General features: G+C 41.2%; 1 protein-coding gene across 4 annotated transcripts in view; it reads right to left on the bottom strand.

Moving 5' to 3' along the window:
- JMJD1C (jumonji domain containing 1C) overlaps positions 1-27,606 on the bottom strand; it is a 322,607-nt gene that overhangs the window by 12,507 nt on the left and 282,494 nt on the right. For all 4 annotated transcript variants that reach the window (XM_056529800.1, XM_056529801.1, XM_056529802.1 and 1 more), the window contains 10 exons: positions 23,244-23,445; positions 19,514-19,728; positions 13,208-13,360; positions 9,731-9,820; positions 9,001-9,131; positions 6,814-7,027; positions 6,033-6,238; positions 3,642-3,920; positions 1,290-1,458; positions 1,092-1,182 (listed from right to left, as the gene is read on the bottom strand). In XM_056529800.1, the coding sequence (XP_056385775.1) occupies positions 1,092-1,182; positions 1,290-1,458; positions 3,642-3,920; positions 6,033-6,238; positions 6,814-7,027; positions 9,001-9,131; positions 9,731-9,820; positions 13,208-13,360; positions 19,514-19,728; positions 23,244-23,445 (1,750 nt within the window). The remainder of the gene's footprint in view (positions 1-1,091; positions 1,183-1,289; positions 1,459-3,641; positions 3,921-6,032; positions 6,239-6,813; positions 7,028-9,000; positions 9,132-9,730; positions 9,821-13,207; positions 13,361-19,513; positions 19,729-23,243; positions 23,446-27,606) is intronic.

Here is a 27,606-nt window from a genome sequence, read left to right as displayed (position 1 = left end):
TTTTTTGGTCCAAGGGTCCTGAGTGTTAGTCTGCCCCTGCCTCACACAAGGTGCTTTAAAGGGGTACTCTTTGGATAGGAGATAAGATGTCTGATTGTGGGGGTCCCGCCGCTGGTCCCTCCCTGCTGCACCCTGCATTCGCTTAGAGTGTGGGGTGCAGCCCCGGAGGCTCATGATGTAAAGGCCACGCCCCCTCAATGCAAGTCTATGGGAGGGGGAATGCCCCCTCCCATAGACTTGCATTGAGGGGGGTGTGACATGACATCACGAGTGGGGCGTGACCGTGATGTCATAATCCTCCGCCCCGCATCACCAGTCACCAGCACCGGATGTCTGGGGTGCCACAGAAGAGATTGCGGGGGTTACCAGTGGCAGGACCCTCGTGATCAGACATCTTATCCCCTTACCCTTTGGATACGGGATAAGATGTCTAGGGCGGAGTACTCCATTAAGGTTGGTTCATGTAGACTTACACCCAACATCCACAGTTTTAACCATTCCCTTAAGACATCTCTTTAAGCAGGCTGATAACATTCCCTAATTGACATCCCCTAGTATCATTCAGCAGTGTCTCTCTACGCTCTATGCACTTTAAATACTCAGATTGGCTGCTGACTGGTTTATAATCCTTTATGTAATTTATCTTTATTTTAAAACATGTCTGGACCCTTAAATATACCAAGCACTTTCTGCATTAACCCCATTACTTATAGACTGTAAGACCTTATGAGCAGGGCCCTCAATTCCCTTGTCTGAATAATCAGTGCGTAATCTTGTAATGTCTTATGTGTCCTTATATGTACACTCGTGAAGTGCTGCGCAATTTGTTAGTGCAATATAAATATGTATTGTTATTATGTTATCATGAAGACCTTAAATGTCATTCTAAGTTTGTACCTAGTATACCAAGCAAAATCGCAAAGACACAGCCCCTTGAAGGTTTACCAATCAGATGTATACTATAAAAATAGTTTTCCAAGAAAGGCACAAACAACATTCTCCATGCGGTAATTTTACGTTTTGGCGCCTAATGATACATCTGCCCCAATTGCCTCTATAAGGATAAGCTTTCCAAATAAAGTCAGTATTACCTGGCAGACATCATGTTTTTGAAGTCTTCTCCAGAAGGCTGATCTTTCAATTTCAAAAGAATAGTCTCAGCATTTTTATGTTTCTGTCGTTCTGTTTGCACAGAAATAAAAACAAGAATTAGAGGATCTACATTAATAACCTAGAGAAAAGAGGTGTACCTATATGCTTTATTATTCTTTAAGATTAGGAAAACATACTTGAGACATCCTCAAAGCCATCCCAGAACTCCTTAACATTGCCGCTTGACACTACTCCCTCCTTGCAGTTCAGAAGGTCCCCTTGATTCTCCCCAAAGTCATGGCTGATTGCCTCCGATTTCCACAGATTTGGGTTCATTTTTTTATGATTTCCAGAAACCAAAACAGTCTGTAAGAAAATAAATTACAATGCAATAAACAAGAAAGCCTTTTTCACCACAGCATGCACTTTTTTTTTATCTTAATGACAATGTACCAATGGATTTAACGCATTTTTCAGTTTTTGCACTTTCGTTTTTTCCTCCTTAAATTTTAAAAATCATAACCCTTTCAATTTTGCACCTAAAAATTCATATGATTGCTTTTTTTAGCGCCACCAATTCTACTTTGTAATGACATCAGTCATTTTACCCAAAAATCTACGGCAAAACGGGAAAAAAAATTGTGCGACAATTTAAGAAAAAACACAATTTTGTAAGTTTTGGGGGCTTCTGTTTCTACACATTCCTTTTTTCGGCAAAAATGACACCTTATCTTTATTCGGTAGGTCCATATGATTAGAATGATATCCTACTTATATAGGTTTGAATTTTGTCGTACTTCTGGAAAAAATCATAACTACATGCAGAAAAATGTATACGTTTCCTCTGGACAGGTTTTAATAAATCTCCCCCATTAATTTTTTTATGCAGTGTTATAGTCCCCTCTAGGGGCTGTGATATTGCATACACTGATTGCAGGCACTGTTCAATGCATTGCCATAGGAATGCATTGATCAGTGTTTTCTGTGGTTGATTGCTCAAGCCTGGATTTCAGGCTTGGAGCAATCAAGCGCCGATCAGACGGGAGGGAAGAAGGTAAGACACCTCCCACCTCTCAGCTGTTCGGGACACCGCGATTTCACCGCAGTGGTCCCGAACAGTTCCGCTGAGCTAGCCGGTATGGATTTCTCCCGTTTTAGACACCGCAATCAACCAGATCGCCAATGTCCGGTATTAGCCGCGGGGTCCTGGCTGCTGATAGAAACCAGGACCCTGCAGATACAAAGCGCGCTCAGCTTCTGTGCGCGCTTCACAGATCGGGAGTCGGCCACGGACATAAATAAAACACTTAGTCACTGATATTTCTACAACTAATCTGCTGCGAGTGAACAAACCCTTCTACAATTTCATTGTATAAACTGTAGATTTTGCAGACACAAAGTCAGAGGACGTAGGCTCAGAGTAAAACAGGTTGCTTGCTCCTTTAATTTGTATGCAGTTTTCTTCATTACGATATTAATGTCTATTGAAACATATCTGTGCTGTTGCCTGGAAACCGCTGAGGCAGATGGCTGAAAACATCTCGCCGTTCTCTCCTTCCAAACTGATTATATGATGATACATAGAGTTCACATAGTGTATGATAATCACATTCTGCTTGCAAGGAATACTTGCTTAGCAATGTGCAAAGTTTTTCAGGAGCTTTTGTATCTGAAAATAATATGGTCACCGAATGTGTTGTTATATGCAGCAATGCACAGGATTATAATGGCACATAATGCTACATAATGGCAGCAACATTCTAAAAATATTAAATGATATTGTATCAAATAAAGTACGGTTAGAATATTGAGTATTTTGTCTCCTCTAAGAGTCATTTTCATCTAAGAAAAGCTTTTAAAAAGAGAACAGTGAGGCACAACACAGACGATTATATGGGTGAATACTGCGGACTAGGACACCAAGTCTACGATCCCCTGTACCTTCCTTGTATTAAAAAGCTATACTATATTTTAATAAACCAGGATTAAAGGACAACTGTAGTGATACACATTTATATATACCTGTGTCCGGGCCTCAAAAATAAACAAAATAAACTCATACATCTTCCGACGAGCCCCCGTTGGTCCGGCACAGGCCTCACGGTCCGCCAGTGCTGACGTCATTCCACTTCCTGGTGACGGGGACTCCGCAGAGCCGTCGGCGTATCACCGGCCGTAGCGATGGCCTGCCCCGGTCGGTGATAGGCTGAGCCCACTGTCATGTAAGAAGTTCTGGCCGGCTTCTTACATGACAGTGGGCTCAGCCTATCACAGGCTGGGGCGGGACATCCCTACGGCCGGTGATACACCGATGGCTCTGCGGCGTCCCCGTCCCCAGGAAGTGGAATGACGTCAGCACTGCCGGACCGTGAGGCCTGTGCCGGACCAACGGGGGCTCATAGGAAGGTATGTATGAGTTTATTTTTGAGGCTCGGGCATATATAAATGTGTACCACTACAGTTGTCCTTTAAGCTTTCGTTACATAAAACCAGAAAAGCCTTTTAAAGTGTGCATCTCCCATCCCAGTCGCCTTGCGTGAATTACTAACCTTCCCCTGCTTCCAGCACTCTCTAAAGAGTTTCCAGTTGTTGTTATGCCTATGATCTCGTAACCATAAAATGTGCCGATCACAGATCCAAGAATGCGGAATATCATTGAACGTTCTTGTATTCTCATCCAGCGGTGGCTTGCGGCTCTCTGAAATTTCCTCCTTTGGCTCGGATTTCATGATGGGTTTAGGTGGTCTTGTGGCAGGAATCTTGTTTTCAACCACTGATGCAATGATGTCATCCAAGATGTTTGGCATAGACCTTCCTCCTTTAGTGCTCTGTTAGTTCAAAGAAAAAATATATTTAAACCGTGTAAATGTCCTTAACACTTTGCAGATTTGTGAACGCTTATGAAGTCATAGGTTGTGAATCCCTCACGTTGCAATTGATACAGAAAAAAACATGAACGACCAATAAGCTATTCAGCTCACAGAGTTAAAGCTGTATTCAGCAGAATGCCAGGGATGTAGAACGTCATTTTTAGGCCTCCTCTTCCTTTCCTTGGCCAATGATCTGCTTACAGGTCCCAATGTCCCTGCCATTATTCACAGTAGAGATAAGGAAGTAAGCGCTCCATAGAATAATATTGTGTTAAACCCAAAGAGTGAGATTGGCATATAAATTAACTGCTCACCCTGGGTGGTTGTGTAGTCACATACACAACAATGGAAAAGGTGTATGAAATGGGTAGTCTGCTGCCCTCCGGAACATGCGCGGCAAGATATTTGGCTTCGGGAGAATCCGGCTCACGGCGCTGATCGACCAGACAGGTAGTTTGACTAAAAGAGGATTTATTGACCAAAATGCAACGCGTTTCGCTGCGCATGCGCAGCGAAACGCGTTGCATTTTTGGTCAATAAATCCTCTATTAGTCAAGCTACCTGTCTGGTCGATCAGCGCCATGAGCCGGATTCTCCTGAAGCCAAATATCTATTATTCACAGTAAGCTGTAAATGCATCTCATTGCTAGGCTAGGTGGGCGCACTGAGAAGCTGCTATGCCTGCTACCCTGGAAATTACGCAGTGTCGCTCCCTGATGGCTTAGTCTCCAGCTCCCTTGCCCCAAGAACGTGCAGAAAACATCAGACAGAGCTTGGATGCCTGTTCATAAGAGAAAGGTTAGAGACTGAGCTGACCGGGAGTGAGCTATTGGAACCAAGACCCTACAGAATTGATCATGTAATGATGTAATACATGTAAGTTGAAGGAAAAACTGGAAAACATGTTTTAATTAAAACCAACTTCAGAAAAGATTAATTTCCCTGTAATACATACAATACACTAGAAAAATATGCAAAGACGTCTACAGCCTTTAAAGGGATAACACATAGCGGATTTGCTGCAGAACTGTCTATGATTGCCCCATTCATCAGAATGGAGCATTCCAGACACTGCAGAAGCAACACAATTCACCTGTATGAAAAACTCATCTGCACAAAATATGCCACATGTGAATAAACCTGATTGCTCATGATTGATACAGATGCAAAGGTGAAATCCTTTAAAGGGGTATTCCACCCCTAGACATCTTATCCCCTATCCAAAGGATAGGGGAAAAGATGTCTGATCGCAGGGGTCCCACTGCTGGGGACCCCTGGGATCTCTCCTGCAGCACCCCGTATATCAGCAGCACGGAGCTATGTTTGCTCCGTGGCTGATAATGGGCAATACAGAGTCCGGGGTATTGTGACGTCACACCCTGCCCCCTCAATGCAAGCCTATGGGGATAAAATGTCTAGAGGTGGAGTACCCCTCAAAGACCAGGATGTTTTATGAACATAAAGCCTGACCAAGTGCAGAATATATTCTTGGCTCAAAGCTCTCACAGCATTTTTAACTATGAACAACGCATAGATACCCCTCTGTGTGGCATCCACATACGAGTGTATACATACATAATTTTTTGCACACACACATCTTGCCTCACTACTTATACATGAACTTGAGCATATACAGATATACGTCATGCCCCCACACAGCTAGACTCACTATTGGCACAAGCATACATATACCTGCATAAGACATACACATTTTATGACAGCCATATCTCACGCACACAGAGCTTACTACCGCCTGGGAATGTTTCGCTGCGCCCTGTACCAGTTTCAAACCTGATTTAACTTGTCTACGCCAATTAAATGTTAAATACTGCATCACATTTCCCATTCAAAGACAACTTTGTTTGCAGTTTAATTCCAAGTTTTTGGTTGTCTTTGGCAAGTCCCTCAAGTCTGAGAAGCGTTTTGCCAAGAAAATAACTTTCCCCTCTCAGCAGATTTTTCCTACCCCTGATTTCTGCAATTTAAATAGTTTTAACATGGATGTGACCAAGAGCACACAATAACATTTTATACAAATCCGTACTGTAGCCTGGAGCTGCTTATACTTACAGGGTTTCCGACTGAGTAAACAGGGGCAAAGGCAATGCCGGCGTCAGTGGATCCCAGGCGCAGTTTGCCAGCAGTGGTGGTGAGCAGATCTCGCAAGGTGGAGCCCGGCTCACTATTCTGTGATGTAGGAGAGGAGGATTTGGAGTTTACAGTTTCACTATCTTGTTCTTCTTTGATATGTTTCGTCACGGGGACCTCTTTATTCTCTGCAATTTGGAAAATAAAAAGAACATACTCAAGTCAATGCAAATAAGTTAAAGGGGTATTCCAAGAAAAAAAAAATTTTTTATATATATATCAACTGGCTCCAGAAAGTTAAACAGATTTGTAAATTACTTCTATTAAAAAAATCTTAATCCTTTCAGTACTTATGAGCTTCTGAAGTTAAGGTTGTTCTTTTCTGTCTAAGTGCTCTCTGATGACACATGTCTCGGGAAACGCCCAGTTTAGAAGAGGTTTGCTATGGGAATTTGTTTCTAAACTGGGCGGTTCCCGAGACACGTGTCATCAGAGAGCACTTAGATAGAAAAGAACAACCTTAACTTCAGAAGCTCATAAGTACTGAAAGGATTAAGATTTTTTAATAGAAGTAATTTACAAATCTGTTTAACTTTCTGGAGCCAGTTGATATATATATATATATATATATATAAAAAAAAGTTTTTTCCTGGATAACCCCTTTAAGCTCTGCACAGTGCAGCCTCACACAACATACAAAGTGTACAGACTATCCTATGCTGCATTATTACTGGAGTGTAAGGTACTAAGTTCTGACATTAACCTTTCTTTTCTTCTCTTGCTTTTTGTTCTGCCAGATCTGCCAGCCAGTGCAGTGAGGAATGGGATTCAGGGGATGCCAACTTGCTGTCTGTGCTCGTGTCACTTCCTGGGCTGGCATTACCATTGGTTTCAGGCTTCTGGGAAGGGCTGTGCTGTTGTGACTCAGGCAAGCTTAGAGATATCTTGTTACTGTGATTAAGGACATTTTGCAAAACCTAAAATATTAAATGCAGTTATTAAAACGGTGACTCGAAATAACTTCACATTGATCACATTGCTATCTTTTTCTTCCTGGCACTTAGGACAAATGTCATTCAGATATTCATATATAAAGTGTTGGAAGTATCTACAGCAGTGGTCTTCAACCCGCGGACCTCCAGATGTTGCAAAACTACAACTCCCAGCATGCCCGGACAGCCGTTGGCTGTCCGGGCATGCTGGGAGTTGTAGTTTTGCAACATCTGGAGGTCTGCGGGTTGAAGACCACTGATCTACAGGATAGACACTTTCAACACTTTATATGTGAATGACAATGTGTGCACGCCTGCTATTGGTCACATGCACGGCCAAGGGTAGTGTTCTGTCTGGTACAAACCAAAAGGGCCACGGCCTCTTAACTGTTGTAAACAGAAGAACCTACATTCATCAAATACCATTGGCATATCACTACATTGTATTGTTTACCAGCACATGTTGTGGCTACAAGGGCTGGAATAACATTTGTACCCAGGAGGCATAGTTTTTTTAAATTGCAAATAAAAGGGACAGAGCTAATAACTTATTTGATTCTCCCAAAGATGTAAAACTGCTGGCAATGTTAGGTGTAATATATATATATATATATATATATATATATGAAAATCTGTGCTTCCAGAACATAGAAACAAGCCTTTATTCTCTTGTGAGTCAAGCAGGTGTTCCCCGATACACCTCCTCACTACCCTCCTCATCCCAGATTGACTGAAATTTAGTAGCTGAGCCCTGTTTTCAAATATCATTCATGTGCTGTGCATACAAATTGTGCACAGGTGCAAAAGCACAGAGTGGAAGAGGTTTGCTATGTGGATTTTCTCCTACTCTGGACAGTCCCCGAGACAGGTGTCCTCAGAGAGCATTTAGAAAAGAACAACTCAACTTCAGCAGCTCATAAGTACTGACAGGATTAATATATATTTTTTAATAGGAGTAATTTACAAATCTGTTTAACTTTCTGGTTCCAGTTGATATATAAAAATAGTTTTTTTTTTTTTCCTGGATAACCCCTTTAAGTTAACTATCAATCAAGCAGGGACAGGAGTGGGAGCGAGGAGGAGTTCCAGTGCCCAGTACTTGAGGGGCATGGGAACACCTCTAAATCTTTCTACCAGAAAATAAAAGCATTTTTTCTAGGCTATGGAAGCACAGACATATATGAAAGGTACCATGTGCCTCCTTGCACTAATGGTTTTATAGCAATGTCAGCAGTTTGGAATGTGAATTGCTGCTGAAAGATTTGCTCTAAGGGGGTGATTTTTCTGAGCCACGGATTACGTGGGAGCCCATATATTGCTCCTGCATGGTCAGGTGGGTTAGCAATTATTGGTAGGAGTAGGATGTGCACACCAACCTAATAGACAGTTAAAAGAAAAATGAAATAAAATTAACCTTTCAACAAGACTTGGCCAGTTACCAATGTGAAATTATTTTTGAAAAAAACTGCTGTGAGCAATGTACAGTCTAAACTCAAATATTTCCTATTATTTTAGCCTGTACGGAAAAGTCCATGCTTTTCTACAGGCATCGGAAAAGCCAGCACACCTTCCTTGATCCACACCCTGTCAGACTCCAAAAAAAAAAGATAAAGCAACCTCAAATGACTTGTAATATCTACTGTACATCTGTGCGAACATTACATTGACTGTAACATCTGAGTGCTAGCCTTCACTGTGACAAATAACCTCAGTGTCCTCCAAACATAGATGGATGGTGAAAGGCTGTGCTGCAGTCAGCTCTGCAGTATAAACGGAGAACATGTTAGGCAGGGGCTGAATACAGATGAACAGAATGCTTGTGTCAGCTCAATAACAGCGAGATGAAGAATATAGTGAAGAGGACTAGCAGAGCTCCTATCCACTCGTGCTCACTGGGCAGACAGAATCAGCGTGACTAGTCCGCCATATGGAGAAGAATGTGGTACGCATGACCTTACCTGGGACACACCGTTCATTGCTGGAAACTTGTTGCTTTGTGAAGCGTGTTTATTACCAGTGCACTGGCAGTGTGATTTAATCCCAAACTTATCTCGAAGGCTGTGCATTGCCTCAAGGAGATCGGTCAGAACTACAGCAAAACAAAATGTTATTTTTGATGAAACAAATAACTAAAATAAAATATTCTTTAAATAACAGGTAGACAAAAAAATTATGTAAATAAAAAAGGATTTAATTTCTAAAAACTACTAGAAGAAAAAAAAAAAAAAAAAAAAAATTATACTTCCAATGTTACTACGTCTGATCTATGGACTGGCTTGGATAGACGCAACTCCATGCTGGGCAGTTGGGTTGCTGAGGGAACTGTATGATATCCAGTGGGTTTTGTACATATTTTTGAATTTCCTGATGCACATTTCTACACTTGATCCAAAGATCAGGACAATAACATGGAAGAGACGCTAAGTCCTTGTCTTAGGACAAACCAGACTATATTTAGTACCGTATTTACTCGAGTATAAGCTGAGTTTTTCAGCACGATTTTTCGATTTTTATAGGCTTATAGTTGAGTCAATAACTTTTCCAGTGTTTTTGGGGTGAAATTAGGGGCCTCGGATTATATTCAGGTCGGCTTATACTCGAGTATATACGGTAATATATTTGATATGTTTTATTTGGTCTGCAGAGGCACACATGCAGAAAGAAATTGATACCAAGAAAGGGACTTACCAGAGCTCGGGATAATTTGTGTAGGCATTAGGTGCTTGTAGTCATGAGGCTGTCCTTTTACGCATTTTAACCAGGTGTACAGCTCTTTGTCTGAAAGAAAACATGATGAGGCTTTTAAAATATGCAACAATTACCATGCAATCAACATTTACTTCAACACATGAGCCCCTAAAATCACAAAGCCATTTGCACAATAATACAATCGTTGCTCATGGCTATGCTGTATGCATTAGCCCTAGGGCAAACCCAAAATTGAATTAAAATATGTGCACAGCAGATGTGGTAAATTAGTGACAACAAGCTGTGTACTAGGCCCATAGGGCAGTTGTGAAGGTTGTCACAATCACACATGGGCTTTACTGATCTAAATCGTGACAGAAAAAAAAAGATTGTTCTACTAAAGATGCAGACAAACAGAAGCGAAGCTCTGACTGGTTATAATTGGGCAGATATTTAGATATATTGGGGGAGATTTATAAACACCTGTGTAGAGGAAGAGTGGTTAAGTTGTCCATGGCAACCAATCAGATCGCTTCTTTCATTTCTCACAGGTCTCTAAAAATAAAAGAAGCGATCTGATTGGTTGCCATGGACAACTGCACCACTCTTCCTCTGCACAGTTTTTGATAAATCTCCCCCAGTGAGTGTTGCTGGGACATTTGGTAATATCATGAGGTTATTTTTAAGACTATACATTTTTGGCAACTGCCTAAAATCATATGCAGTCTCTGTGGACACTGTGCCCTTGGATCAATGAACATCCTTACTAGGTTATTTACAGTGTTACAATCCGTCTTGTGATGTCTTCACTAAATCATTATATTTTGACAGGTAATTTACACCGTTACTCTGAGCACTGGAAGCGCTTCAGACGTTTTACTATCATTCTGACAGAATTCACAGATCATTACATTTACAGGGAATTAATAAATTCTATTTACCACTGTATAGATCCAAATTTTGATTTGAGCAAAATCCATTTACCCCCATAAAAACTCCAAATGATTCATTAACCCCTTCCCGCAGAATGACTTATATAAACGTCATGTTATGCCGGTAGTTCGCGCATCTTGACATTTATATAAGTCAGTCAGTTAACCCGGTGATGCGCGGCATCGCACGGGTTGACAGGCAGAAGTCCCGCTGTTACCGGCGGTAGACAACTTCTGCAAGCCCCCCCAGGACCATCTGTGAATGGTCCTGGTCAGCGATCACTGTGATTGGTCCCTGTGGAACAATCACAGTGTCTCAGTTGACTGGAGGAGTGAAAGTTCAGATCCCCCACTCTGCCCGCCCCTAGAAGTCCGGGGAGAACAGGGGAAGACTACCACTATTCTGGTAGCATGCTCCTTCTCTTCTGAGCATTGTAATTCGCACGTAGAGCACTTTACATCCACACATGGGGTATTTCCATACTCCGAAGAAATTGTGTTACAAATTATGGGGGGGCTTTTTTCCTATTACCACTTGCGAAAATGAAAAATTTGGGATAACACCAGCAATTTTCATTTTCACGTCCAACTTTAACAAAAATTCTTTAAACACCTGTGGGTAGTTAATGCTCACTGTACCCCTTGTTACATTCCTTGAGAGGTGTAGTTTCTAAAATAGTATGCCATGTTTTTTTTTTTTTTTTTTTTGCTGTTTTGGCACCACAGGGGCTTCCTAAATGTGACATGCCCCCCAAAAACCATTTCAGCAAAAATTGCATTCAAAAAGCCAAATGTGACTCCTCCTCTTCTGAGCATTGTAGTGCGCCCGCAGTGCACTTGACGTCCACACATGGGGTATTGCCATACTTAGAAGAAATGGGGCTACAAATTTTAGGGGGCATTTTCTATTACCTCTGGTAAAAATGGTAAAAAAAATTTTTTTTTTGGGGGGGGGGGGGGGCATTTTAGTGAAAGAAAAAGTAAAAGAAAAGTTTTTTTTGCTGTTCTAGAACCTTAGGGGCTTACTAAATGTGACATGCCCCCCAAAAACCATTTCAGCAAAATTCACTCTCCAAAATCCCATTGTCGTTCCTTTGCTTCTGAGCCCTCTAGTGCACCCACAGAGCACTTTACATCCACATATGAGGTATTTCCTTACACGAGAGAAATTGGGTTACACATTTCGGGGGGCATTTTCTCCTTTTACCCCTTGTAAAAATGTAAAAACTGGGTCTACAAGAACATGTTAGTGTAAAAAGAGAAAAATGGAGATTTAGCTTTTCTCCTTCACTTTGCTGCTATTCCTGTGAAACACCTAAGGGGTTAACAAACATTCTGAATATCATTTTGTATACTTTGAGGGGTGCAGTTTTTATAATGGGGTAATTTATGGGGTATTTGGAATATGAAGACCCCTCAAATCCACTTCAAACCTGAACTGGTCCCTGAAAAATTCCGATTTTGAAAATTTTGTGAAAAATTGGAAAATTGCTGCTGAACTTTGAAGCCCTCTGATGTCTTCCAAAAGTAAAAATATGTCAACTTTATGATGCAAACAAAGTATACATATTGTATATGTAAATCAATATATAATTTATTTGGTATGTCTATTTTCCTCACAAGCAGAGAGCTTCAAAGTTAGAACACTGCAAAATTTTCAAATTTTTCATGAAATGTTGGAATTTTTCACAAAGAAATGATGCAAGTATCAACAAAAATTTACCACTATGATAAAAGTAAAATATGTCACAATCTCGGAATAAAATTCATAAGTAAAGAAATCCCAGAGTTATTAATGCTTTAAGTGACAGTGGTCAGATGTGCAAAAAATGGTCTGGCCCTTAAGGTCAAAAAAGGCTTGGTCCTTAAGGGCAATAGGTGAGTATTAGGCTTGGAAGGTTGTGTCAATGGGCAAGTATGCTAAATTTTTAGGTGCCATAAATGGATAAAAAGCTACTGAAAAACAGCATCACACTTGACAAGAGGCTACGCCTGGCATTTATTTAAATGGAGATGAGCTGCAATACTAGACGGTCCAAGGACAAAGATGGTGCTGTTTCTAAGGGGGGAAAAAAAAGCAAAGCCTTTTTCCAGTCTTGAACAGCGCCATTAACACATGTGTAATTCTAGATTCTATAACAGAAACCAATACTATAGCAAGAATGGGCCCCATTCCAAACCACACATACAATATAAACATGATACTGAATCGGTGTTGTGCCATAGAGGGAAACAAGTTAAATAATCACATTGATAAGGTAGGACTTGTTGTCTACACCTTAGACTCTTAAGGTATTTTTATCAGACAAAATCATGAAACAGAAGATTTTAGCAGAAGAACTTTCTTCCAAAAGACATGAAAGGGAGGGGTGTGGGGGGGACGGGGAGGGAGTTATGAAATGTTTGGCTGTACTTGACTTGAGGGGGATTTTCTTCAGTAAAGAAATGGCAATTGACTAGCTAGAGAAGTAGTGCAGTGGACTGCTTCCTAAGCATTTCTGCAGGGTAAACACTGCACAGAATGGAGTGTTTCATGCAAACTAACCTCGAGAACTTTTCCTTTCCTTTGCCTTGTAACAGTCCAGACAGACCACAAATCCACATTTCTGGCAGACCCAGTGAATGTTGAACAAGGTGGCTTCACAGGCATCACACATCTCGCGTACTCCTCGCACCGCTCTCTTCCAGGCTATTTTTGCTGAAATGCAGAATGATTTATAAAAACATGAACATCTGCTCTGTACAAACATTTGCTTTATGGACTTTTTTTTATGGTAGAAAGGAATGGAGGTCCAGCTCCCGTGCCTGGCAGTTAAAACCTGATTTTTAATAGGTCCTTAAATATGGTGCAAAACACAAAAATAACGGGGTACATGAAAACATGCGCCAACGCGTTTCAGGCTGGAGGTCAGCCCGTAGTCATGGCGGTAATACAGAGGACAGTGCTCGCTTATATACACTGAGTGTAAGTGGGAATAATTACCAGACTAGCGTATCCCTGTCGTGCATAGCGTCTGATGACAGATTCGCCCATGTGAGCGCACGAGCCAGGTAAAGTACGGGGTGGATGTCTGTTCGCGCAGCACATAGTAACTCCGGATCGACCTTAGGCGCAGTGAATATGCAGCGTTCAATAGCAGCCAGAGTATTCAGCTGTATGAGCGGGCAGGCCTTGTTAAAACATGAAATGGATGTCGGCCCGCACATCAACATGCAGAGGTATCGGACCGGCTGTGAACGCATCATGTGAATACTGATCAGTGACAACACATGTTGCTATTAGTATGACGTTGGGTAAGGTGCTCATGTATACAAGTGACATGATAAAACCAAATGTTTTATACCATTTATGGTTTAAGTGTTCATGTATATAGAACTCTGTAACAGGGCTAGGAGGGCATCCTCCTCCCTGGAAATGTATGAAAACACAGCCAAGGAAATTGAAACACGTCTGCATAGATACAGATACAAATACAGTATTCTCACCAGAGCAAAAGCAATAGCAGATATGAAGACAAGGAATCAATATTTATCACAGACTACCAAAACAAAGGAAAAACAGTACCTGCTCCTCCCAAGTAATTCCATTCTCTACACCGTTCTCAGCTGACTGATGCCATAGGTAACATTGTTCAGAATCACCTTCCAGTTCTTCATCAGGACCCCACCGGCAAAAATCCTTCATACGGGGCAAGATCTCTTAAAGATCAATTGTCCCCTAGTGAATACATGACACACCCACAAAGGACACATGGCTTTCCACCACTGGGTGCTACAAATGCAATCAGCCTCGATGTCCTATGTACAAGTTTGTGACCACTAAGCATTTTTCATCCACAGTGACAAAGAACTTTCCCTATAAAAGGACTAATAAATTGCAACATCAGTCATGTGGTATACCTGGTCCCATGCCAAAACATGCCACCTCCAATATGTAGGGTGCACAATAAGGAAGCTCAAGACTCGCATAGCGGAACATCTAAGAGGTAGCGCACCTACATCTACTATGTTTAACACAAGATCAGTTTCTGGTCTTTCAAAACACATCCGTGACATATATGGTGGTGACAGCTCCGGCAAATGCATTACTGGCATTGAGAAAGTACAGCAGCCCCACCGCGGAGGGGATTCAGCACATCTGGTTTATACACTGGAGGCATTCTGGATCTTGTCCCTGGACTCGCATGTGCAAGACGGACTTAATTTCAGAAATTATTTAACGTATATTTATTAGACATTTCCATACCTTACCATGTTTCTTTTGTGTGAATCATCTGTTTACATTTTTACACTTTTCTTACTTCACTTTTTTCTGTTTGGTTGTAGTTTGGCAATTTTTGGTTACCACCAGCTAATGCGGACTAAACGTACATATATACATCTTACAGTTAGTAGGGTACTTTCATATTAACACTGTCATGCTTTGTCCCTAGGCTGTGGTCATACAACTTACATTTTAGAGATGACCCTCTGTCGCATATTAGTATTGTTTGACCATTGTTTGGGTATGATGCGCTGACCTGCACACATCTTTTGGTGGGAACTTCACACACAGACTGTGTATAGATGCTCTATGATTTGGATCTAAGTGACATCTAACGCAATTTAGTTGGACACTCACTTTGGGTTCCTGGTTTTCCACATAGTAAACGATATATGGTTGTTGTTTGTGCTATGACAGCTTATGCACCACTAACATTGTCATTACTATTATCATCTATCATAATTATTATCATTATTACCACTGTTGAATCCAATGGTGTTGCCCGCATTTTGCCTCATCTCAATGTGTTTGTATTTCATGTTATAGATTTCTATAATCGAAACCAAATGTTTTATACCATTTATCATGTCACTTGTATACATGAGCTCTTTATCCAACGTCATACTAATAGCAACATGTGTTGACACTGATTAGTATTCACATGATGCCTTCACAGCCGGTCCGGTACCTCTGCATGTTGACGTGCGGGCCGACATCCATTTCATGTTTTAACAAGGCGGCCTGCCCACTCATACAGCTGAATACTCTGGATGCTATTGATCGCTGTATATTCACTGCGCCTACGGCCGATCCGGAGTTACTATGTGCAGCTGCGCAAACAGACATCCACCCCGTACTTTACCTGGCTCGTGCGCTCACTTGGCCGGATCTGTCGTCAGACTCTATGCACGACAGGGATAAGCTGGTCTGGTAATTATTCCCACTTACACTTACTGTATATAAGCGAGCACTGTCCTCTGTATTACCGCCATGACTAAGGGCTGACCTCTAGCCTGAAACACCATCGGAACGTGTTTTTATATACCCAGTTATTTTTGAACCATGTTTTAAGGCCCTATTAAAAGTCAAGTTTTAACTGCCAGGCTGGACCACCATTCCTTTCTGCCTATCTACACAGGAAGCGGCCCGCATTGTCCACGCTCCAGCGCTACATATACTGTGGATGTCCATAAATGATTACTTTGATTGGTGAGTGAGCTGAGTTGCATCTGCTTTTTTTTTTTTTGTCACTGACCTTGGTTGATAGATTAAAAACGTGCACAGAAACCTATCAGCTGCAGAGAATGTGCCTCACAGGATCCAAAAATGAGCAACAGCAACATGTCTTATTAACCTCTCAAATGTTTATTTTCCACTGTTCAAAGTCAAACTTTGTACTGTTCGCTCCCTCCAACTTGTATTTGCAGCTATTTCAGTTATTAACCATGCACTGCATCTGGTGTGGTCACTCAACCAAGTGTACAGATGGCTTTGTAACTGGTATATATGTGAACCGTAGAAAATATCATCTTTTAATATACAACCTCTGACAAAAACTATGGAATCACCAGAATCAGCAAATGTAAATATCCCATATATGACAAAACAACATATATAGCTGTACATTCTGGATCAACAAAACAATTCAAACCAATTATAGCATTTTTTTCTTTTACATCTTTTTTATATGCCTTTGCAGATCAGGTAGAGGGAAAAAATATAGAATCAAAATCTGAAAGAGCACTCTGTTGGTCCTGAAAAGCTTTTATATCCTCAGAGTTCTTTGAAGCCTGGACTTTACTAATGATAAACAATATTGCACATCAGGCTGTTTCTTAAATAGTCATGACAGATCAGCTTTGCAGGATGATACCTTGTTTAAGTATTTCTTGATCCTTGAATATCACTTTCATCCAATTCTCCACACTCTGACTGCTTTTCTTTAGCCTAATGTAACCTTATTTTCTTCTGTTTAGGCTTCAATGCTGCTTTTCTATACGTAAATCGAATTTCATTCAACCTACTTCTTAGGCCCCATGCACACTACCTATATGGTGCTCTGAGTTATCCGCTTGTAGCAGAATCTCATTGATCTCAATGGGATTCTGCTGCTCCGTGACCACTATGGAAGTTCCATAGCAGAACTTCCGACATGGATCTGTATTCACTTAAAAAAAATGAACATGTTTCGTTTAGCCTATGGGTTCTTATATCAGACGCTTATTTCCATGGTAAACTCTAATATGAAACAAGGCATCAATTGCGGGCACCATGGATAAATTCAGCCTTTTCAGTTTGGTCAAAAACCATCAACTCCTGTTTCCACCGAATTGTTTTCCATAAGGAAGGAATGTTATAATCCTTTTCATTGCTTGTACTTCTTATTTGGATGTTTTCTTTCACTTGGCACACAGCCGAGTAAGGTCTGTCAGCAATTTCTTTTTTAACTGAAGATTAATTTGCAGTTTTAGAATTGTGTCAGTATTTGCTGAAAAAATGCAAATTACAACAGGATTCCATATTTTTTTTCCTCTACTTGATTTGGAAAAACATTTGCAATTGATTCAACTCATTTTCATTCATTTATATGATGTATGTTTCTGAATGTTTATATGACGTATGTTATATGACTGTTTGGCTATACACATTGTTTTGTATCATATCTGTGGTTTTCAATTTAACTCCTTAAGGACCAGGGGGTTTTCAGTTTTTTGCACTTTCGTTTTTCCCTCCTTACCTTAAAAAAAATCATAACCCTTTCAATTTTGCACCTAAAAATCCATATTATGGCTTATTGTTTGTGCCAGCAATTCTACTTTGCAGTGACGTCCGTCATTTTACCCAAAAATCTACGGCGAAACGGAAAAACTTGAAAAAGAAAACGCCATTTTGTAACTTTTGGGGGCTTCCGTTTCTACGCAGTAAATTTTTCGGTAAAAATGACACCTTCTCTTTATTCTGTAGGTCCATATGATTAAAATGATACCCTACTTATATCTGTTTGATTTTGTCGTACTTCTGGAAAAAAATCATAACTACATGCAGGAAAATTATATATACGTTTAAAATTGTCATCTTCTGACCCTATAACTTTTTTATTTTACTGCGTATGGGTCGGTATGAGGGCTCATTTTTTGCACCGTGATCTGAAGTTTTTAGCGGTACCATTATTGTATTGATTTTGGACTTTGGAATTTTTTTTGCGCGTACGCCATTGACCTTTCTGTTTAATTAACCATATATATTTTTATAATTCGGACATTTCCGCACGCGGTGATACCATATATGTTTATTTTTATTTACACTGTTTTTTTTTTTAATGGGAAAAGGGGGGTGATTCAAACTTTTAATAGGGGAGGTGTTAAATGATCTTTATTCACTTTTTTTTTATTCACTTTTTTTCTCATAGGAAACCAGTGATCGATGATTCTGCCGCTTGACTGCTCATGCCTGGATCTCAGGCACTGAGCAGTCATTCGGCGATCGGACACCAGGAGGCAAGGTAGGAGACCCTCCTCGTGTCTAACAGCTGTTCGGGACGCCGCGATTTTGCCGCGGCAGTCCCGAACAGCTCCCTGAGCTAACCGGCATGGTTTCACTTTAGACGCAGCGTTCAACTTTGAACGCCGCTTTTAAAGGGTTAATAGCGCACGGCACCGCGATTCACTGCCGCGTGCTATTAGCCATGGGTCCCAGACGTTAGAGGCCGGGCCCGACCCGCTGATGTGGCCCCGCGTTATAGAAAGGGAAAGGACTCAGGACGTACCAGTACGTCCTTGGTCCTTAAGGGGTTAAAAATTTTGGGGGATGACCATTCCCTAAGTGTTCCTTGCACCAGTGGTTCCTTACGTGACTCAGCCATGAGACAAGGGAAAGCACTTTTCAGTCAGAAAAGGGCAACTGCTGGGAAATCAATTCCTAGTGGCAGTCAGTGGAGCAAAAGCTACACTGACCAAACAAGAGTGACCTACTGATCAACATAAAATAAAAAGGATGGAAGATTTTTTCCCAAATGGTGTTTTTCTTCTCGTTACCTATTGATGGCAAATGTTATCACTTGCCTTCTTCCATCAGGCAATGCTTCTTTGATAGACAGGCTTTCCCCACCAACATATTCAACACTATTCTACCTTATTTTTACCATTAGGGTCACTGAAAAATAAACTAAAGGAAAACACTTGTTATCACTTACGCTTTCTGCTGACTCCAGGCATTTTTTTCCCTGACACATAATGAATACATTTATATGTATATCTTCAGCCAGCTAAGGCTAGGTTTCCAAACAGGTTTTTTTCCTGGCTTTTTTGGATTACTGGCACTGCAGTTCATGAGCCAAAGCCAGAAGTGTATTCAAAAGGAATGGGAAATATAAAGGAAGGACTTATACTTCTTCCTACTGGATCCACTTCAGTTTTTGAGCCAAAGTCAGAAGTGAAAGTAACCCAAAAAACGCCAGAAATAAAACCTGTGTGGAAACGTAGCCTTAGCTGTCTGAAGACAAACACATCATGTATGTGTGGATTTGAGAATCTTGTTCTATATAAAAACATGGCAGACAATACACAAGCCGTAGAAAGCTGCACATACCATCCTTCTTCATCCAAGACATAGCAACTTTCTCAGTCGTCACCATTTGACAGAATTTATCGCCGATGTAACCCAAGATATACTTAATAGAGTTTAGGTCCAATTCATCATCTTCATAGTTTTCGTGCGTCCATAAACTAAGTGCTTCATCATCATACTGGTCAGGGGTAGAGAATCCATCTATTCTAACAACACCATTCTTACTGAAAGATAACCTGGAACACAGCAGAAAAATGATTGTTTCAGTGCCAGCAGAATTGTGCCCTGTGTTAGCGCAGACCATCCATCTCTGTCCTAACTTTTCATCATGTACTGGATGTTTAGACAATACAGATAAAGCAGACTGTTCTGGGTTTGTATCACTTTTAAAACATAATGTCTGATTTTACTTTAAAACAGACTTTTCTGGACAGATATAACACATTGCTATACCAAGGAAGCCAGCACCGTTCTGCCCTTTTTTCAGGGAACAGGACATGTTATACTGGAATAATTGTAAAGAACAGTGTATCCTTGGCATTTGGACGTTCTCAATGGTCTGTTGTATGGCTTTAATGACATCTGAAGGTAATTTAGAAAACTAGAGCTTTGGAATACACTCAATTTGCAATCCACTACAGTATTCAATAAAACCATATTGAGACATTTATGTCAAACAAAAAATAATTGCTACATTCATGGCCATAAATGTTGGCACCCCTAAAATTTTTATAGAAAATGAAGAATTTCTCACAGAAAAGGATTGCAGTAACATGTTTTGCTATACACATGTTTATTCCCTTTGTATGTATTGGAACTAAACCAAAAAAGGGAGAGAAAAAATGCTAATTTGACAATGTCACACCAAACTCCAAAAATGGGCTGGACAAAATTATTGGCACCCTTTCACAATTGTGGAAAAATAAGATTGTTTCAAGCATGTGATGCTCCTTTAAAACTCACCTGGGGCAAGTAACAGGTGTGGGCAAATATAAAAATCCCACCTGAAAGCAGATAAAAAGGAGAGAAGTTCACTTAGTCTTTACATTGTGTGACTGTGTATGCCACACTAAGCATGGACAACAGAAAGAGCAGAAGAGAACTGTCTGAGGACTTGAGAACCAAAATTGTGGAAAAATATCAAGAATCTCAAAGTTACAATCCATTCTCCAGAGATCTAGATTTGCCTTTGTCCACAGTGCGCAACATTATCAAGAAGTGCAACCCATTGCACTGTAGCTAATCTTTCTGGGCGTGGATGTAAGAGAAAAATTGATAAAAAGGTGTCAATGCTGGATAGTCCGGATGGTGGATAAGCAGCCCCAAACAAGTTTCAAAGATATTCAAGCTGTCCTGCAGGCTCAGGGAGCATCAGTGTCAGCACGAACTATCCGTTCACATTTAAATGAAAATGAAACGCTATGGCAGGAGACGCAGGAGGACCCCACTGCTGACACAGAGACATAGAAAAGCAAGACTACATTTTGCCAAAATGAACTTGAGTAAGCCAAAATCCTTCTGGGAAAACGTCTTGTGGACAGATTAGACCAAGATAGAGCTTTTTGGTAAAGCACATGATTCTACTGTTTACCGAAAATGGAATGAGGCCTACAAAGAAAAGAACACAGTACCTACAGTGAAATATGGTGGAGGTTCAATTATGTTTTGCTGCCTCTGACACTGGGTGCCTTGAATGTGTGCAAGGTATTATGAAATCTGAGGATTCCCAAAAGATTTTGAGTCGCACTGTACAGCCCAGTGTCAGAAAGCTGGGTTTGTGTCAGAGATCTTGGGTCTTCCAGCAGGACAATGACCCCACACATATGTCAAAAAGCACCCAGAAATGGATGGCAACAAAGCGCTGGAGAGTTCTGAAGTGGCCAGCAATGAGTCCAGATCTAAATCCCATTGAACACCTGTGGAAAGATCTTAATATTGTTGTTGGGAAAAAGCACCTTCCAATAAGAGAGACCTGGAGCAGTTTGCAAAGGAAGAGTGGTCCAACATTCCGGCTGAGAGGTGGAAGAAGCTTATTGATAGTAATAGGAAGCAACTGATATCAGTTATTTTTTTTACAAAGGGTGTCCAACCAAATATTAAGTTAAGGGTGCCAATAATTTTGTGCAGCCCATTTTTTGAGTTTGGTGTGACATTAAGTCCAATTAGCTTTTTTGGTTTTGTTCTAATACACACAAAGGGAATAAACACGTGTATAGCAAAACGTGTTACTGCAATCTTTTTGTGTGAGAAATACTTCTTTTTCTTAGAAAAATTTCAGGGCGTCCCAACATTTATGGCCATGACTGTATGTAATCTGCCCATTTCTTTAGGAAATACTTTAGTACATTAAAGAAGACATTCCTGTGACATGCAAAGATCTCTAGATGGCTCCTAGATTATCTACCTACCCATTGTTTGCATCCAAAAAGGTGTCTATAACCTTTAAAAAGGGATATTTCAGCCCATTAAAACATATCCTCTATCTACAGGATAGGAGATAAGTGTCTGATCACTCAGACCCAATTCTCCTTACTGCGTGGGAGCAGCAGAGATACCCGAGCGCTGTACTGTACTGTGGTCATCTCCAGCACTCCCACAGACAATGCATGAAAACCTTGAAGCAGTGGAGAGAGTTTTTTAAAAGATGAAATACCTCTTTATGCATGCCATGTGTTATAATTGTTTTGTACGTTGTATTTATAGTGCACCTAAAACACTGCTGTCCCACTTGTTCTGAAGATCGGGCACAGAGAAACATGGTCAGGTGGTACAGCTGCCAAGACAACTGTTCTGCCAAGAGTGGACCAGCATCTCTCCACACCAGCCGCATGGGCATTCCCTTGGGCTGCTTAAAGGGGTATTCCGGGCAAATACCTGCAATCTCCCTGCAGCACCCGTATTCTATGCGGGGCTGCGACTCTAGTTTTGGAAACCTCTGAACTTCCGGGACCAGAGATGGGATATAACGCAACGCCACCTTAAGACTTCATGCCACGCCCCCTCCATTCATGTCTATGGGAGGGGTGTAATGGCCATCACACCCCCTCCTATAGACATGAATGGAGGGAGCGTGACGTCCCAAGGGTGCATGGAGTTACGCCACGTCTCCAGTCCCGGAAACCCGGTGTGGAGGAGATAAAAGGTTTTTAGCCAGAATACCCCTTTAAGCCCAGTAGCGTTTGGCCTCTTCACCAGTTAGCCCCCTGATCGGCAGCCACTAGACTGTACTGTAATAATTGCCTCTACCCTGTAATCCAGTGTTTCCCAACCAGGGTGCCTCCAGCTGTTACAAAACTACAACTCCCAGCATGCCCGGACAGCCTTTGGCTGTCCGGGCATGCTGGGAGTTGTAGTTTTGCAACAGCTGGAGGCACCCTTGTTGGGAAACAATGCTGTAATCTAGTGTCCGGAGCGTTACCACCATATGGGCTCCAAAGCCTAATTTGCATATAATTTAAACTCACATATGTTGGTGCTTGAGGGGTCAATTTAGTAATGAGAGGTATGTACAGATTCAGTGTCAAAAGCCCTATACAGCAATGCCCTTACTTTATACCCTACAATCCTGCTGAGAGGTCCACTTTAAGCAGAGCACCACTGTATTATACAGCACCACACAATAGTCTTTTTTATGACTCCTCTGCGCCAACAATAAGTAATACCGGATGACTTACTGAATTACGTGAAGCACTATCACACAATACATAATAGACAATGAAAAAAATTCATAACTTGGTAGACTCTTCCTTACCTGCGGAAATAATAAAATCTGCAGAAAACTGGAGAATGCGTAGACTCCTCTCCTTTCTTGGTGCGTATTAGACGACATTCCCTGCATTTCTGCAAGTTCGGCCCAATCTCACAGCAAGAGTCATCCTGCAGGAAGGATTCGCCAGTCTGCTTGAGTTTCTTCACCTTCCGCCAGTCTTTTAATACTGAACGAGGTATGCCAGCTGAAAGCACATCACAGCAAACGTCAGCAGTGAATGATACAAGGGTGGCATCCGCAGAGCAGAATGTGCCGCTAATGAGGAGGTTGGCAGACAAGTAGTAATAGAGAGCCCAGGAGCGCTAGAAGACTCCTTATACAGAGGAACTGCAGACTGGAAAGCAATATACTTCTAGCTCATCTGTGCTATGTGTTACTACCAGTCATGCCAATTCATACACAAAAATTCCATCTCTATTACTTTGGTCAACTCTTCATTTTAAAGAGTTCTTCTAACCAATAACAGGTCGCTAGCATATGAGGAGTTGCATGGAAAGGTGGCCACACACATGCACTACTGCACCAGTTAAAGGGGTACTCCGGTGGAAAACATTTTTTTAAATCAACTGGTGCCAAAAAGTTAAACAGATTTGTAAATTACTTCTATAAAAAAAAACTTTTTTTTTTTACCCTTCCAGTACTTTTTAGCCGCTGTATGCTACAGAGGAAATTATTTTCTTTTTGAATTTCTCTTTTGTCTTGTCCACAGTGCTCTCTGCTGACACCTCTGTCCGTGTCAGGAACTGTACAGAGCTATGGGGATTTTCTCCTGCTCTGGATAGTTCCTGATACAGGCATCAGGTGTCAGCAGAAAGCACTGTGGACAAGACAAAAAAGAAATTCAAAAAGAAAAGAATTTCCTCTGTAGCATACAGCTACTAAAAAGTACTGGAAGGGTAAAGATTTTTTTTTATAGAAGTCATTTATAAAATCTGTTTAAACTTTCTGGTACCAGTTGATTTAAAAAAACATTTTCCACTGAAGTACCCCTTCAACCAAAGCTGGATACCCCTTCATTCATGAATAGATAGAAACCTGGTCACCATGCTGTTTTTCTTTTCTTATTTTGAATATCTACAGTCCTGCATATATTCACAGAAAGTCACAGCCCTCAGAGTCTGTTGAAACCATAGGAAATCCACTAAACCATAGATACAGTGATCCCTCAACTTACAATGGCCTCAACATACAATAGTTTCAACATACAATGTTTTTTTTTCTGGACCATTGTAACTTGAAACCAGACTCAACATACAATGTACAGACAGTCCAGATCTGTGATGTGTGTCACAACTGGAGGAACTGACCAATCAGAATGGGCATTCACTGGTAAATCACCTGTATTACTGAAGTGCATGCACTGACTGGTGTCAGGAGGAACGACAAGTTCTGTACTACTCCTTACCTGTGCCAGGTTTGGCTGCTCCTTTGGACACCAAGTAAGGGTGGCTCCATTTGGGACACTGTGTGTACTGTATAGGACCCTGAAGAAGCTCCTGTCCTCTACATAAACCATTGTTTCCCCAACCAGGGTGCCTCCAGCTGTTGCAAAACTACAACTCCCAGCATGCCCGGACAGCCAACGGCTGTCCGGGCATGCTGGGAGTTGTAGTTTTGCAACAGCTGGAGGCACCCTGGTTGGGAAACACTGACATAGACCGTGATTTACAGCTCCCAGCAGCTCTTTCTTACTTTTATATGTAAGGATTTGCTTTATCTATATTAGTTATCTACTTATTTTTCTTTAATCCTCATCTTTTCCTATTTTTGGATGACATTTTGCTTCAGAACCAATTACCAGGTTTCCATAGAGTTATGGTCTCAACATACAATGGTTTCAACATTCAATGGTCGTCCTGGAACCGATTAATATTGTAACTTGAGGGACCACTGTACTTAGAACTGCACTCAGCTCATACTTCTCAAGGTCCATTTGGCTGGGGCCTGATGTGGCATAGTTTTAGAAACCCAAATGGTGCGAATGCAGAATTATGTGTCCTCAAGTGCAGACATCCAGTTGATCATAAGAAGATCGGTGCACAATACAAGGATTATAAACACATAGGATTATAGGAACAACGGCTGTAAATATCATCCTTAACATAAAGCTCAGACTCTGCTGCATTATAATATTAATTAAAATAACGTTTTCTGGCCAAAAGCAATCTAAACCAGCCAGATTAACTCCAGAAATCTCCTCTGCCTGCATTATACTAGTGACAAGCATTTATGTAGCAGCGCATTCATTCATTATATGATTTTCACGTCAACATCTTAATTGTAACTCCAATAGTCTGACTGCCCGCAGAACAGAAATAGCTGTGGGCCGGCGATATTTTCGGCAGCCGTGGAGTTCATAGGCACAGAAAATAGCCTGCAGAAAGACAAACAGTCCACTGACTCATGTCAGGAGTGTAAACCTACCCCGGAGCACGCATCGCTGCTAGAGCAGTCTGTAAAAATATGGCAATCATTTACTCCTGAAGTGATGGGGGACGAATGAATGCAGCTTCAGTCACAGCCTGCCTTTGCTTAAGGTTTAATTGCAAATCCCCCCAACATGAAAAGATTCGGTAATTTAACACTCAGTTCAAGTGTGGTTACAGGAAGAAAATGAATATATTATGTGCACTACATGGTGGGTGTTCTATAGATTCAAACATGTCAAATCATGAGGGTGAGGGGATAGAGCATTCATCGTACTGGGCACCTCTCCCCTATGTCAGTTCTTCATAGACAGATTTCAGTATCCACAGATTACATCTTGTACCCTGGAAAGAACTTGGTTACACTGCTATAAAACCAAGGACAGATGACAGATGGAATGATATGTCAACACACCATAAAGTTAAATGATTATATTGGTTGATAATCTAGGTCAGTGCTTCCCAACCAGGGTGCCTCCAGCTGTTGCAAAACTTAGGTAATTGCCGATACCGATAATGTCAAAAATCGATAATATCGGCCAAACCGATAATCGGTCGATCCCTCGAAAATACATGAAACCTAACTTGTGCACATACTGCACAATCCCTCCACTCAATATTGTATTATAAATGGCTTTCAGCTATGTACAGTACCCACAGGAAGCAAGCACTTCACTGAAACAGACAGTCTCCACTGCTCTACAGATTTTGGAACATGACAACATGGCACCTTTCCTACAGTATACACTAGTTTGCAACGTTACCTCATGCCTCAAAAAAATTGCCTAAAAGCATTACATCTAAGTATATCTCAGTAAGCAGGGCACCCACAAAGCTTGTATGGCAGAGCACAAAGGACGTACAGTACAAAAAGGCCCCATCGTTCAGACTCTGGTATAAAAGTACCATGGAGGTGATTTATCAACAGCTGTCCAGAGGAAAAGTTGGCCAGTTGCCCATAGCAACTAATCAGATCTAAAATAAAAATATTAAAATAAAAACTGGTCAACTTTTACTCTGCACAGGTGCACAGCTGCTCTGCTTTAACCCCCTTAACTACCACGGACATATATTTACGTACGTGGCCGGCTCCCGATCTGTGAAGCACGGTTCGTATCTGCGGGGTCCCAGTTGTTATCAGCAACCAGGACCCGTGGCTAATACCGGACATCGCCGATAGGGCTGATGTCCGGAATTAACCCTTTAGATGCCGCAATCAAAGTTGATTGCCGCATCTAAAATGGGAGAATCCACTGCCGGTTAGCTCAGCAGAGCCATTCGGGATCGCCACGGTGAAATCGCGGCATCCCGAACAGCTGACAGGACAGCGGGAGGCGTCTTGCCTGGCTCCCGGCTGCCCGATCGGCATTTGATTGCTCCAAGCCTGAAATCCAGGCTTGATCAATCAAGCGCAGATAACACTGATCAATGCATTACTATGGCAATGCATTGAACAGTGTAAGAGATCGATGCATGCAGTTTTATAGCTACTAGGGGGGGGGGGGGGGGCTATAACACTGCATAAAGAAAAAAAAAAAAAGTTAATAAATGTGATTTAACCCCTTTCCTAACAAAAATCTGAATCCCCCCCCCCTTTTCCCATTTAAAAAAAAAAAAGTGTGTAAATAAAAACAAAACAAAACAAAACACATGTGGTATCGAAATGTCCGAACCATAAAAATATATTGTTAATTAATCGTTAATTAAACCGCACGGTCAATGGTGTACGCGCAAAAAAAATTCCTAAGTCCAAAATAGCATATTTTTGGTCACTTTTTATACCATTAAAAAGTGAATAAAAAAAAACAATCAAAATGTCCAATCAAAACAAAAATGGCACAGACAAAAACTTCAGATCACGGCGCAAAAATAAAGCCCTCATACCGCCCATTTTGTGGAAAAATAAAAAAAAGTTATAG

The sequence above is a fragment of the Hyla sarda genome, chromosome 7 (assembly GCF_029499605.1).
Source record: "Hyla sarda isolate aHylSar1 chromosome 7, aHylSar1.hap1, whole genome shotgun sequence".
NCBI classification, from domain to species: domain Eukaryota; kingdom Metazoa; phylum Chordata; class Amphibia; order Anura; family Hylidae; genus Hyla; species Hyla sarda.
Note: the sequence above shows the minus strand (reverse complement) of the source record. Positions and strands in the feature narration are given on the sequence as shown.